At 52.7% G+C, this 12,583-nt stretch overlaps 6 protein-coding genes across 6 annotated transcripts; 2 read left to right on the top strand and 4 right to left on the bottom strand.

Annotated features, from left to right (window-relative positions):
• Positions 1-771: 771 nt before the first annotated feature.
• Positions 772-2,620, bottom strand: A1O3_01560 (uncharacterized protein; the record flags this gene model as incomplete). Its single annotated transcript, XM_007731704.1, has 4 exons — positions 772-952; positions 1,051-1,490; positions 1,578-2,464; positions 2,515-2,620. 4 exons carry the CDS (start codon positions 2,618-2,620, stop codon positions 772-774), a joined length of 1,614 nt encoding a protein of 537 aa, XP_007729894.1.
• An 874-nt stretch (positions 2,621-3,494) lies between these two features.
• A1O3_01559 (2-oxoisovalerate dehydrogenase E1 component, alpha subunit) lies at positions 3,495-4,682 on the bottom strand (the record flags this gene model as incomplete). The annotated part of the gene is made up of 1 exon (XM_007731703.1): positions 3,495-4,682. One exon carries the CDS (start codon positions 4,680-4,682, stop codon positions 3,495-3,497), a length of 1,188 nt encoding a protein of 395 aa, XP_007729893.1.
• Positions 4,683-5,263: 581 nt separating this feature from the next.
• A1O3_01558 (ubiquinone biosynthesis methyltransferase) lies at positions 5,264-6,222 on the top strand (the record flags this gene model as incomplete). The annotated part of the gene is made up of 2 exons (XM_007731702.1): positions 5,264-5,441; positions 5,492-6,222. 2 exons carry the CDS (start codon positions 5,264-5,266, stop codon positions 6,220-6,222), a joined length of 909 nt encoding a protein of 302 aa, XP_007729892.1.
• Positions 6,223-6,285: 63 nt separating this feature from the next.
• A1O3_01557 (uncharacterized protein) lies at positions 6,286-7,055 on the bottom strand (the record flags this gene model as incomplete). Its single annotated transcript, XM_007731701.1, has 2 exons — positions 6,286-6,725; positions 6,780-7,055. Coding segments are annotated over 2 exons (390 nt in total), but the record flags the coding sequence as incomplete, so codon positions are not given.
• A 743-nt stretch (positions 7,056-7,798) lies between these two features.
• On the top strand, positions 7,799-8,644 carry A1O3_01556 (uncharacterized protein; the record flags this gene model as incomplete). The annotated part of the gene is made up of 1 exon (XM_007731700.1): positions 7,799-8,644. One exon carries the CDS (start codon positions 7,799-7,801, stop codon positions 8,642-8,644), a length of 846 nt encoding a protein of 281 aa, XP_007729890.1.
• Positions 8,645-9,549: 905 nt separating this feature from the next.
• Positions 9,550-10,407, bottom strand: A1O3_01555 (nicotinate (nicotinamide) nucleotide adenylyltransferase; the record flags this gene model as incomplete). The annotated part of the gene is made up of 2 exons (XM_007731699.1): positions 9,550-10,117; positions 10,169-10,407. 2 exons carry the CDS (start codon positions 10,405-10,407, stop codon positions 9,550-9,552), a joined length of 807 nt encoding a protein of 268 aa, XP_007729889.1.
• Positions 10,408-12,583: the final 2,176 nt, after the last annotated feature.

The following is a 12,583-nucleotide window of genomic DNA, read 5'->3' as shown; positions in this document are numbered from 1 at the left end:
CCTTAATTTGCTGGCTACGGGCTCTTTGAAGTGGGATGGACAAGCCTTTGAGGGCGCGGGTGTGGCGCTTTTACGGGCCCCGAACACCGGCCCAAAAACGCAGTTCACAAAGTTCACACAGTGAGAGGCTGAAAATGACGTTGATCCGTCCGTCGACTTCTGCACGCTCCACCAACCTGCCAGACACAGAAATGGGTTTTACAGAGTCCTCCATGTGCATATTTGACGACCAGCAGGATTTCACAAAGAGCCCAGGGCTCTGGATAATTAGTATTAAGATTATGCTAGGTACCTTCCAGCATCACGCAGTATGTTTTGTGCGCACTCTAGTCGCAGTGTGAGGCATAGTTTCAATGTCTGTATTTGACATTTCGAGATTCATCCAAGGCCTTTATTTTATCGGGGTATCACGGTCATCAATCATCATCGGCTTGCCACAGCCTTTTCCCTCACCCTAACTCCTGAGCCTGAACCTGAGCCTTCTGGGGATTCCGCCAACGCCACCTTTACTGGTCTGCCATGTCAGCCTCATTTGCTGACAAATGCCGTCAATTTTGTGTGTAATAAATCGAAAGCAACCAAACCCCGAAGCATAACAACCCTCCCAGACCGCTCACACCATGATCTGCGGTCGCACCGTTTACCGCCGGAGGGGTTCCGGTCGAGGTGGGAGGCGCTGCCGGAGTTTGCGTTCCGCTTGGACTGCTCGACGTTCTCAATGTTGTACTCTGTTCTGAGGGCAATGCCGTATTCGTGGTTTTGCTTGGACTGCTAGATGTCTTCAAAGTTGTAGTCTGTTCTGAGGGCAATGCAGTATTCGTGGTTTTGCTTGGAACTTCGGCGGATGTGCTTGAAGGCAAAGCATTCGAGTTTCCTGGAGTAGTGGTGGTAGACCTGGGGATGGGTGCAGTATCGGTATCTGAAGTCGTAGTCAAACCTGGAAGCGTAGTATCTGTCGAAGAACTGGTGGTGCTAGCTCGTGTCTGGCTCGAAGTGTCAAATTGAGTGGTGCTTGATGGACCTGCATGTGAGCTGGTGACTGTACCAGACGCAACAATCGAGCCGACCGGGGTGGTGGAAGGAGCTTCAGTAGAATTGACTGAGGAAGTACTCGGTCTGCTTGCCGGGGTAGAACTGGACTCTGGACTAATCGTACTTTCGTTGGGTGTAGTTGTAGAGCCCGGGCTCTCGGGCTGTCCTGCGGCTGAGCTTGCAGGCGAGACGGGTGCCGTACTCGCATCTCCACCATCTGTGTTCGTGGTCGGCGTTACCAGCTGTGTTTTTGTGGATGAAGCTACAGTCATCGCAGGTTGAGTGCTAGTGGTGAGAAATCCTTGACTGTCGTAACTTTTGGGAGTCACTGGTGCTGCAGACTCGATGGTGACAAGCGTTGGGAAGCCTTGGCCATCGTAGGACGTGAAAACCTCAAGAGAAACCGATTCTGAAGCCGACGATGGCACTTGCGCAGACGACGAGGAAGGGGATTGGGTCTGTAAACAGGTCAGTCGAGCGGGAAAAACAACCGAGCTGGAGCAGAGGGGCAACTGACTTGTCAGCCCAGGTATTGAAGCGCTTACCACAGTCACAGCCGTTGCAGTTGCCGTTCCCGACCATGGCCAGCCTGTTCGAGTTGCGGAGACGGAATCAGTGTTGTCACCGTTGCCAAAGGCCAGTGGAGCGCTGTTCGAGACGTGTGAGGTCACTGCCGGTGCTTGGGCAGATGATACAGGTGTGCCGTCGCCTTCTCCATTGATCTGACCACCACTGGAGACGATGGATTGCCACGTGCCACTGGTACCCGAGTACGAGTACTGGGACCCGGTCGAGTAATCGGTGACGTGGACAGACTTGACATACATGGTAAAGGGGCCAGCAGAGTAGTCTGTCAGCCCACCGGCCCATTCAATCGTTCCCTGTGGATTAGATGGGTCTCCCCCAGCCCAAGCCCCCAGTTTGACATACATTGGTGTCTGCGGATACTGGCCTGATTCGGCCTGATCTTGAGTCATGGCTCGCACAGTGGTTCCGTCGATTGACCAGACAATCTGGTCAGCGGTCCAGTCAATGCTGTATGTATGAAAGGTGTCATGGTTGTCAGCTGCGCCGTGGAAAGCTCCTCGATTATAGCCGGTAGTCGTGATTCCTTTTCCAAAGTAGTTGCTCTGAGCTTGAGTATTGTCACCACCAAGCCACTCCCAGTCAATCTCATCTAAGCAGTCCGACTGCAAAATAGCCGCGCTGACGATACCGGTGCCTGGAGCAGCCTTGATCACGTAGTCGACATGACCGAACATGATGTACCACTTGGAGGAGATGGATGGCGCGTCGCCCGATTTCGCCACTGTAAATGCTGCTCCATTGGAGTCGTAGGTTGGGTTACCGGACGCCGTAAATTTGCTCGAGGAGCCAGATGTGAAATCGATGTCTAGACTGTGACCTAGAGCAGGGTCCGCGGGACATCCACCTGGGGGAGGTCAGTGACTAGTCAATTGAGAATTCTGTGTGAGCACTTACCCTGAAGTGTGGGATTGCATGACGAGTAAGTCTGTGCCGTAGCAGGTTCTAGCAGTGAGGAGAGGATCAAGGCCTTCAGCAATGAGCCTGCAAAGGTCGAATACATGCTTGCACAGGACGAAAGGCTCCAAACTCCGGGAAAATGCAGGACGGCGAGCAGAAACAATGGATGAGACAAACAAGCTGGCAAAAGACCAATGGTGTAGCAAAGCAGGAACGCAAGCAAGCAGTAGAACGAAGGTTTACAAGTACTAGTTAAACAAACGGCGGCAGAATTGGGAGGGTCACGGCAGAAAAGTAGTCGAGGTGACCATGGTACGGAGGAGGCTGGTAAACAACCGCAACGTCACGGCATGAGAACAAAGCGACTCATCACAGGATGCTGGAATCAATCAGCAAGGAACACTTCAGGTGATGAAACATAGTCCCTTGGTGATGGAGACTGGGAAGCCGCCTATTCACAGAAATTCTCTGAATTCTAGAAGTATATTGGATGGAATGCCAGGAGGCTGGATGTTGGTGAGTCCAGCGCAGGTGCCGGCGAACGACTTGGTGGCTGGTAGCGGCGCTAAGCCACAATGGCTAACCCTTTCCAGCGACCCGGCGCCACGCCAGCATTCCGGGCTCCGGGACCCGTGACCCGGACCGGGAACCTGGCAACGGTCAAGCCACCAACCATCCTTGATACCACAGATACCAGGCTGTCCATCATCTCCCCCTCCACCTTTCGTCCTTGACTGGTCCTACACATCCAGAACAAACAATGCCCTTCTCTATGACGAGCCTCTACCGCAATCTCGGACTAGTACTCCGTAGACTCCAGTAATGTCAATGAACGAGGCCCGACCCGACCCCTCTGGCACCAGTCTGTCTCGTGGCCGAGCCCTGTTAGATCTGATCCAGGATCACATCATTCATCATTGCGCTTTGATGGAGGTGGGTTGCAATTTTGGCTCGCTTGTTGGCCGCAAAGGCCTGCGTCACTGCAAAGACTTCAGGCCACCTTCGAACGGAGATAGGTCATACTCATTCGGGTATTTCTCGATCAGCTCCTTCAGCTCCTTCATGTGAGTGCGAGCTTCTGGCGTAATTTCTTCATAAACGTCTTCGAAAAGGGATCGTAAAGGTGGCTTCTTGAGCTTTTCCGCTGCTGCAAATTCTCGAAGGACATCTTTTCGAATGGATGCTCTCGCTTCTTTCTCTTTGTCTTCGTCCCAGATGCCCTTCTTCTCCATCCACTTTCGCAGACGAGTAATTGGGTTGTCCCTCCGCTTCCACTCTTCCACTTCTCTCTTCGCTCGATATGCAAAGCTGTCATCGCTGGTACTATGGTGGCTGACCCGATAGCTCATGGCTTCCACCAGGATAGGCCTGCAGTCTCCCTCAAGGGCTCGTTTCCGGGCCTCTAGCATGACTTCACGTACTGCAAAAAAGTCGTTTCCGTCGACTCGGATGGTATCGATACCGTATCCCATGCCGCGACTAGCAATGCCGTCGCCTTTGTACTGTTCAATGCTTGCTGTGGATATCGCAAACCCGTTGTTGCGGCATATGAACACAGTCGGGCATGACTTTGTTGCCGCAATGTTCAAAGCGGCATGGAAGTCTCCCTCGCTCGCCGCTCCTTCACCGAAATAGCAGGCCACAATCCGGGGCGGGACGTTAGGATTTATAAGTCGCTGCATCTTCAGCGCGTATGCTGCCCCAGATGCCTGAGGGATCTGCGTCGCTAGAGTACTCGAGATTGTGTGCACGTTGAGCTTGCTACTGCCGTAGTGCACAGGCATATTGTGTCCTTTGCCGTTGTCGTCCTTGTTGGCGAAAAGCTGGCTCATCATTTCTTTCAGAGTAAATCCTCGTTGCACCATAACCCCCTGCTCGCGATATTGCAAAAAGCAAACATCGTCCGGTGACAAGGCAGAGGCAGATCCGACAGCGATTCCCTCCTCGCCCGCAGAAACCATATAGAAGCTGGTCCGACCCTGGCGCTGAGCATCAAACATGATCAAATCCATAATGCTGACGGTAAGCATATTTCGGTACCACTGGATGATTTCCTCGGCAGGGGTTGAGCTGGGGTCTCTAGATTGATCGACAACATTTCCATCAGCATCGATTATTCGATAAGTCGGCATAGCAGCTTCCTCGGCAGGATTTTGAAACTTCATGGTAGCGGTGAACCTGCTTTTCAAGGCGCCAGGGAAGTTGACCCTGAGAAGAGCACGTCAGCACAGCACAGAGCGGGAACGGTTTCCGATAAAGGAAAAAGTCCAGACTGATACATACGAATCCGATCCCTCCTTCTGCGCAGGGCCAGGAGCCCAACTATCGCTTGCCCATCGTATTCCTCTTCTCCGCAAGAGGACCCCCGATCTGTTATTGCAGGATGCCGCTAGAGGCCGTAAGACGTTTCGACCCTTCATGATGCAATTCCGGAAGATCAACCTGCCTAAGACCCAACAGACCAACACAGAGACTGCATAGTAAGTGCTGATGAAGGTGAAAGAGATGAGCAAAGGACGAGAGGTCGGAATAAGAGCGTATGGCTTCTGAAGGGAGCGCGGTTATCCTCGGTCAAGCAATAGTGGCCTGCGGTCCATCGAGACTCTTAGTTGCGGCTGCATCTCCAAAGGCTAAACCCTTTCGAGCGGACTGAAAGCGCGGAGAGGATGCTGCGGAAAAAGTGCACTCCGTCCGACATCATGGGCAAGCAGTGTCATACTAGCACTTCCCGTTGCTCGCCGCAGCTATGTTTCGCAGTATAGCCCGATGTCCTGTAGCCTTGCGCGCCTGCAATGTCAGGACCAGAGCTGTACAGAGGGCGTTTGCCACCAGTCCATCGAAACCACAGCAACTCCCTGGTGAAGATGAGCGGACTACGCACTTTGGCTTCGAGACCATCTCCGAAGCTCAAAAGGAGGGGAGAGGTAACGCCGATGAACCCTTGCTCTGCTGTCCACATGCTAAGAAGCTATAGTTGGCGCGGTCTTTTCCTCGGTAGCCTCATCCTACGATACCATGAACGACCTGATGTCTCTGGGGATCCACCGGCTTTGGAAGGACTATTTCGTCCGGACCCTGAACCCTGGCAGCAGAAATGGTGAATCCGGCTGGAACATCCTAGATGTCGCTGGAGGAACTGGCGACATTGCCTTCCGCATGCTCGATCACGCCACGAATGTGAACCTCGATCTGAAAACGAGAGTTACGATTGCAGATATCAACCCAGACATGCTGGCGGAGGGTCGCAAGAGGGCGCTCGAAACACCATATGGACACTCTGGACGGCTATCGTTTATGCAAGCAAATGCCGAGTCCATGCCATCAATTGAATCTGATTCTATCGATCTCTACACGGTGGCGTTCGGCATCCGGAACTTTACGAACAAAGATGCAGCCATCCGCGAGGCATTTCGAGTCCTCAAGCCCGGCGGCGTGTTTGCCTGCCTTGAATTTAGCCACGTCAATAGCGCCTTGTTCAACGCAGTCTACAAAAGGTGGAGCTTTGGGGCTATCCCACTGATAGGCCAACTCGTCGCTGGGGATCGAGACAGCTATCAATACCTTGTCGAAAGTATCGAACGATTTCCATCCCAGGAAGAGTTCAAGGCAATGATTCAAGATGCTGGGTTCGTCACACCCGGAGAAGGATACGAGAATCTTACTGGTGGCATCGCCAGCATTCACCGAGGAGTTAAGCCATTATAGCCTCGTTGCATCTCGGCTGCTCTGGCCGTGTGTTGGCTCCACTCTGTGCGTGTGATCATTTCCAGCTTCTATTCTGCCGGCATGAAGATCGACAGTAATAGGAATGTCGGCACCGGCACCTGTGGTATACGAAGCGGCGTCACTCAACAAGTATACGGGCTGTGCGGGTCAGATCGTTGCGACTTCCAATCTTGATTAAGGGAGGTGTACTGTGCATCAGCTTTGCCAGATGTGGATGTTGTTCTCGCAAGGATGTGCTCATGTCTGTCTCGATGTATCCTGGAGAGAAGGCATTACTCCGGATGCCCTGAGGTGCCAATTCGACGCTCATGGCCGTGCTCGGCATTTAACAGCACCTTTGGAAGCTTGGTACTGCGGAGAGCCGATGTCTAGGGATCGGGCAGTGCGCACAAACAAAAGCGATCAGAACAAGGCTGCCACTGGTGGCTTGCTTTTTTATTTGCTTTGCGGCCTATTGAGCAGCGAAAAAAAGTACCTGTGACCTGTATAATATCAGTATGGCTATCTGGGGCCGACAACCTGCGTCTCTCGCTCACGTTGAGTTGTTGTATTCTAGTGACTTCCTTCCACTTCTGCTCCGTAAACGGCCTGTCCAGCGCGATACCCGCCGCTGTCAACACTTGGATCTCAGTGCCAGCGATACGCTGGGAACAGTAGACATTGCCATGCCAGCCATGGAAAGAGCCAAGCTCGTCAATGGAAGGGTGAAATCTCTGGGTGAGGGAGTACTTGTCGGTTACGCCGGCTCGGATGTAGATGTACTTGCCTTTGACACCAAAGTCGCCGACTGGTACATCAAAGATATCCAGAACCTCAAATCACCATCCAGGTTGCACCGGCGTCGCATCCGTTGACCATCTAACTACCTAGTCAGTCGCAGGAGACTGGTCTTACATAAAGATTTGAATCGTAGGGGGCGCTGCGAGCAACGTACAGTGTACGAGTACGCCGTACAGTGTGTTCACTGTTCAGGGTCCTCTATCGGCAATTGGCCCTTGAACCTTGAACCCCAGAATCTGCCTCGGGGTGCCAACTTCAAGCTTTCAACTCCACACCAACAGGGGGTCTTGGGAGGCTTACGAGGCAACGTACCGCCTAAGTGGCGACCACTTGTCGTTCGGCCCCAGAGCTCTGCCACAGCGCGCTATTCGGCACGTTACACTGGCATGCCCCATATTGTACCACCTGATGGGGTCTATTCTTGGACGGCACCTAGACGGGAATGTCGAGGCTCGCCAGGAAGCGTCGAAGACAGAGAGCCGACTTCATCCTTTACATACATCCTTTACCACTCGCTTCTTTCCCACCCCAACCTCCGTTCCTCCGGTTGTCGACCCGTCGCAGCAAAAGAAGACATTCTCACTGGAGTTGGCCAAAATCGGCCAAAGCAACTCTGCAGCACATTGGCCTTGGCCCTTAGCCTTTATATACAGTAATTATCCGGAGATACCGATGAGCAAGGCCGGTGTCGCTTATTTGACTTTTTCGAGACACGCCTCTATGATCGAGGCAGCAGCATTCATCTAATTCAACCAAGCATTGTCGTCACCAAGCCATGGGCTGTGGATTCTCCAGCTTGAAGGGCGAGGATGTGCCCGCCGTGAACAATCCCCCAACTACAGAGATAGGCGAGCCTGCACGAAGGGTAAACACAAACTTCTCCACCGTCGATTATGACCAGGATTCGCGAGGCAGGCGTATGACAGAGTATGCACCGGACGAGACTGTCAAGCCAAAGCCGAGCCGTTCGAGGCATTCAACCACAGAGCCAGATCAGCCATCTCCGCAACTCGGGCGCGCGGAGGATGATGGGCCAGCAGGACCACATGGGAGCGAGACCAATACGGCTGCCAACGGCGAGCTGTCAGCCCAGCACGGTCCTGTTACAGCCAGCTATCCTCATGAGGTGTCGCGGCCCCAGGCGGCGGACGCTGATGGCGATTTTAAACTGAAGCCGTACCAAACGCTCGACGGCGGCGACTGGGACTCCACCACTGTCGAGGCAGCCCAGACACGTCCGCATGCCAACGGTGAACCGGCAAGTCAGGACCCCACATCGTCGCTTGCCAAAGACGAATTCGCTACGTCCAACGACCCTGCAAACCCGGTGAACCAGGAGTCCAAGCACCGAAATTCGAAGAAACATTCCTCCTCCGATAACGAGACCGCGGGAGCACGCAAGAAGTCCTGGCTGGGCCAGAAATATGCCTCGTACCAGCAATCCAAGCAGGGCCGGGGCGTCCAGCTTTCGGACGAGGAGCTGAAGAAGTACACGGGGAAAGACCACGCCGAGCTCAAGGAATGGGCGAAGACTCACCCGGGAGTCGCTGGAAACCAAGGCTCCGGTAGGATCGGGACGGATTCGGCTATGGCGAGCAGTGCGCCGTACGTTGCTGGTTAGTCATCTAACTGACTATAAGTCGAAATATAGCCGAAGACTGTTCCTGGTTGGTAAGGGGCAGGGAAGTCGATTATATATACTGATGCCCCCAACCGTGCTTGTCTCATGCACGGAAGCCCGCAATGTAAGGCAGCCAGCGGCAGGGGTGGTCGTCGGCATGTTATCAGATCTGTCTTCCTCTCAGATCTGCGCCTTCCGTCAGGAGTATATTTTCTATCTTGTATCAATGAGCAACATATAATATCAGCTCTTGATTTGGGCAAGTCTCGCATCAAAAGCAGGACAGTTGCAGGCCGAAACAGCCACAGTGCGTAAGATGAATGCCGTAGTTATATTGGGGCCACGGATTTAGTTTCACTTTACCCAAACTAAATCTTGCTCTCGCGGCCCAAGCAACCCTTGTCTAACTAACAGTTGCATATGGGAGGCGGCCCTTTTTCCATGGTCTGGGAAGCTCAGTTCTCGTAGAGAATTCCGTGTCTCGAATGCGCGTTGTCTAATCTATAGACATGAATCAAAGCAGGTTGAAGCATTCACTTAATGGCCTCCAAGTGTCAATATCCCACTTCGCAGATGCCAGACTATATCCCCCGACTTCCGCGCGCAACTCCAGACACGGTAAAAATCCGCTTGCTAGGAACGCCAAAGTCTCGACCCATCTAATGAGTTGGTCAAAAGCCAGATTCTTGCCGCCCCATACGCATATTTGTCACGTAATCGACACATGGACTTGTCGTCAGTTTTTCCCACAATCATTTTCCACATATTCCATGGAGGCGGCGCACTCCTTCCAGTGACGGAAAGGCTCTTCTCTTATTACCAGCTGTCCCGCTCGGACTATGGGCCCTCAAGGCCCAGCTGAACAAATAGAGCTCATGGACTTGCTTGCTTAACTCCAAGCGAGCTCAGGCTGTTGGTTCGACTTCTTTATCTTTGCCCTTGTCATTGTCCTGGACGATAGAAGGGGTACTGGATGACCGATGCTCGTCTCCGTATAGGTGGTTCTGCTCGATATACTCTACCACCGGAGCTGGGATGAGGTACTGCACACTCATGCCTCTTCGGAGGAACAATCTGATCTTCGTGCTGCTGACGTCGTTCTGGATCAATTGCTGAATAACGTGGATGTTTTCACGATAATTGTGTAAGCTTGCCAGAGCTTCATCGATATCGGTGCCGGAACGTTCAATGATAAAAACACCGTAGCGTCCAAGAATGTGGTCCAGATCTTTCTCGCTCCACACCCCAGGAGTTGACATGGTTTGGATCAAGTCGGCTCCAGCGAGTAGGGAGATTTTGACGGGCTTTCGGGTGCCGTCTCCGGTATCGATCCCTTTTCTCATCACGTTTATCTCTTGGTCAAAGTGGTCCAGGACTTTGGCCGTGGGTTGATATTCCTTCTTCTCGGCTTCCCAACTGTCAACCATGAGCCAGTTAGAGGCCTTGTCGATTGCGAGTTGACACATTGCTACTCTGAGCGAGACTGTTAGCTATTGCAACTCTAAACTATAGTATCAGGCTTACCGGTGTTCTGCAGGGGCCAAGCCTTGTTTCTTGTAAGCGTCAGACACAGGCGACAAATATCCGCCAACTATCTCGAAATTGGTGTTGTGTTTAACGTAGTCTGCGGCCATAACAAACATGCGCAAGTGTAAGAATGTAATCGGAGAAAAGGATCCACAAGCAACAAGTAGAAGCGGTGTCTTCGACGGGTCATCCATCTTCTTCTTGAGCCGGGAATCGGGGAAGCGGTAATCGTCCATGGCGTCGGCGTCACCGGTTATTGCTTGAAGCACAGTCGACCTCCGCTGAGAGAAGGCCGCTTTTGCGGGTTGGAAAGGGTGCAGCGATCGTGAGGAGGGTAGGAGAATGGCCGAGGAAATTGTTGATTTGTCACGAGCAGAGCCGGGAGTCGAGAAGGTGGATGAGACGGGTGGCGGGGCTGTCGAGCCTCTCAACAGATGATGGCTGCCTGCGACAAAGGGCAGTGAAGCCAGAAGCTTGCGCAGAGGACTGGCTGAAAGTGGTGAATGGGACGGGGGAAGAAGTAGGAGCGAGGAGCGACTCAGCATCTCAGGGCTTCATGGCCCGAGTTGAGTGAACTGGAGTTGGCAGATGGCCGGTTTGGTTGTGTGGAGGATGAAGAGGTGTAAGTTGGAGGGCTTTCAGTTAGCCCCCGTAGCCACCGGTTGACCACTCTGTTAGGAGACAAAGAGATCCCCGACCGTCGGCAGATGGGAGTTGGCGCAAGCTTTTCAGTGATTAGCACGAAGTAATAGTGACTCTTGCTTTGCGACGCCCTCGGTTGATCCCATTTAGGCTACGCGAGCCCATCAACTAGTGCGCCCCGATCGAGGGCAAGATGGCGAGCGAGTGGGGTAGAGGAGAGGAGTAAGAAGAGGGCAAGACGAGATCATGTCGCTGGAGAGATGGAGCGCCTACACAGATAGTACTGTCAAGGTCCGTGGAATAAGCAAAGATATGATGAAAAAAATACACCTCGGGTTGTTGTTTCGGTTGCCCTTTGCCTTGTGCAACTTGTATCGCCAGGTTGGCGTCATACTGCCTTAGTACTGTCCGCAACGGTACGGGAATATGTATTAGGTACTCTCATTTACTACGTGCACATACAGAGTATCCGTACATCACTTAGGTCGAACTTGAACGTTCCTACAGTGCAGGCCATTTGGTATCAATCAGATTGCTGTTTCCATTCTTGAGTGGATAGTTACTCAAGCAACTTAGGTAGTCAAGATATAGTATATGATGGCTGCACCATGTCTTGTTTATTCCTTTTCTGTTCCATGCACCTCTTGATTCACTGATTGTAGGCCTCGGAACCTGGCAGGCCGCATCGATCTGGCGGCTTTGCGATGAGAATTCAGCCGGAAGGAGTACAGCGATCTGCAGCTTGTGGTCATGTCATAGCTTTTGATAGATTGACTTGGTTCTGGCCGATTCTCCATGGATTGATTCTGATGGAAAAGGCGGTAGTTGGTCAGTCACCTGCCGGAGTCGGGATGACTTGTCTCTAGGATGTCTGGGACGAGGTTAACATAGACCATCACATCATTAGCATCAAGGGAGCCTGGAAAGGGCCAAGTAGGTAATTGAAGTTTGGGACTGCACCAAGTCGGTGCGGCTTCAGGTCTCATCAGAACGATACGCAAGTTGACAGAAGGTTGCCCTTGACGCTCTCCATAATCCAGAACAATGCTGCTCTATGTAGCAGGAAGGAAACGAGACGTCGAAGACTAATACCCGTGTCCCAGGTACAAGTACGTGGCAAGAGGCGTCTAATCACTTGGTTTCGTGTCTCGGTGGCTACCTATAAATAAGGGACGGTGCTCGTGGGCGTTCGTCATCCACTCAGAAGGCGTTGGGGGTCTTGGAGTCTTGCCTGCGCCATCGAGGGACTAGATTGTCAAGCGGCTGCGTTGCCGATGTCTTCATCCTCGTCCTCCAGCCGTACAACGTCTAACCAGCAGACTCGACTGCGCTGCGCAGGACTGTCTATCTTTGTCTCCCCTGAACTATCTCAATTTCATCTTCAACCTCTATCCCTCCATCTACTGTATAGCGACTACACATCTGTAATTCTTTCCCCGTCCATCCATCGCGGCCGCCCCTCGATGGCGGGTTAACATGGCAAATCTGCCCGCACGCTCGCCTTCAAACTTGCAACTCACAAACCGACGTGCTTCAGGCACACTTGCCTCTGCTCATTCACCTTCTTCCCAGTCAACCCCTTCCAGAAGACAAAGGTACTTCCTCACTTCACTGTATCTACGGCGTAAAGGCTTCTGCAGACTGCACTCCGAACCTTGTGCTCGGCCCTTCCGCCTGCCTTGGTTGTCCTTTGATTTCAAACCCCTCGACCCGCCTTTGATATTCGATCCAAATACCTTGATCACTTCCTCTCCTCTTTTGCGAGCTTGC

The sequence above is a fragment of the Capronia epimyces genome (genome assembly GCF_000585565.1).
Source record: "Capronia epimyces CBS 606.96 chromosome Unknown aczIQ-supercont1.1, whole genome shotgun sequence".
In the NCBI taxonomy this organism is placed as follows: Eukaryota; Fungi; Ascomycota; class Eurotiomycetes; order Chaetothyriales; family Herpotrichiellaceae; genus Capronia; species Capronia epimyces.
Note: the sequence above shows the minus strand (reverse complement) of the source record. Positions and strands in the feature narration are given on the sequence as shown.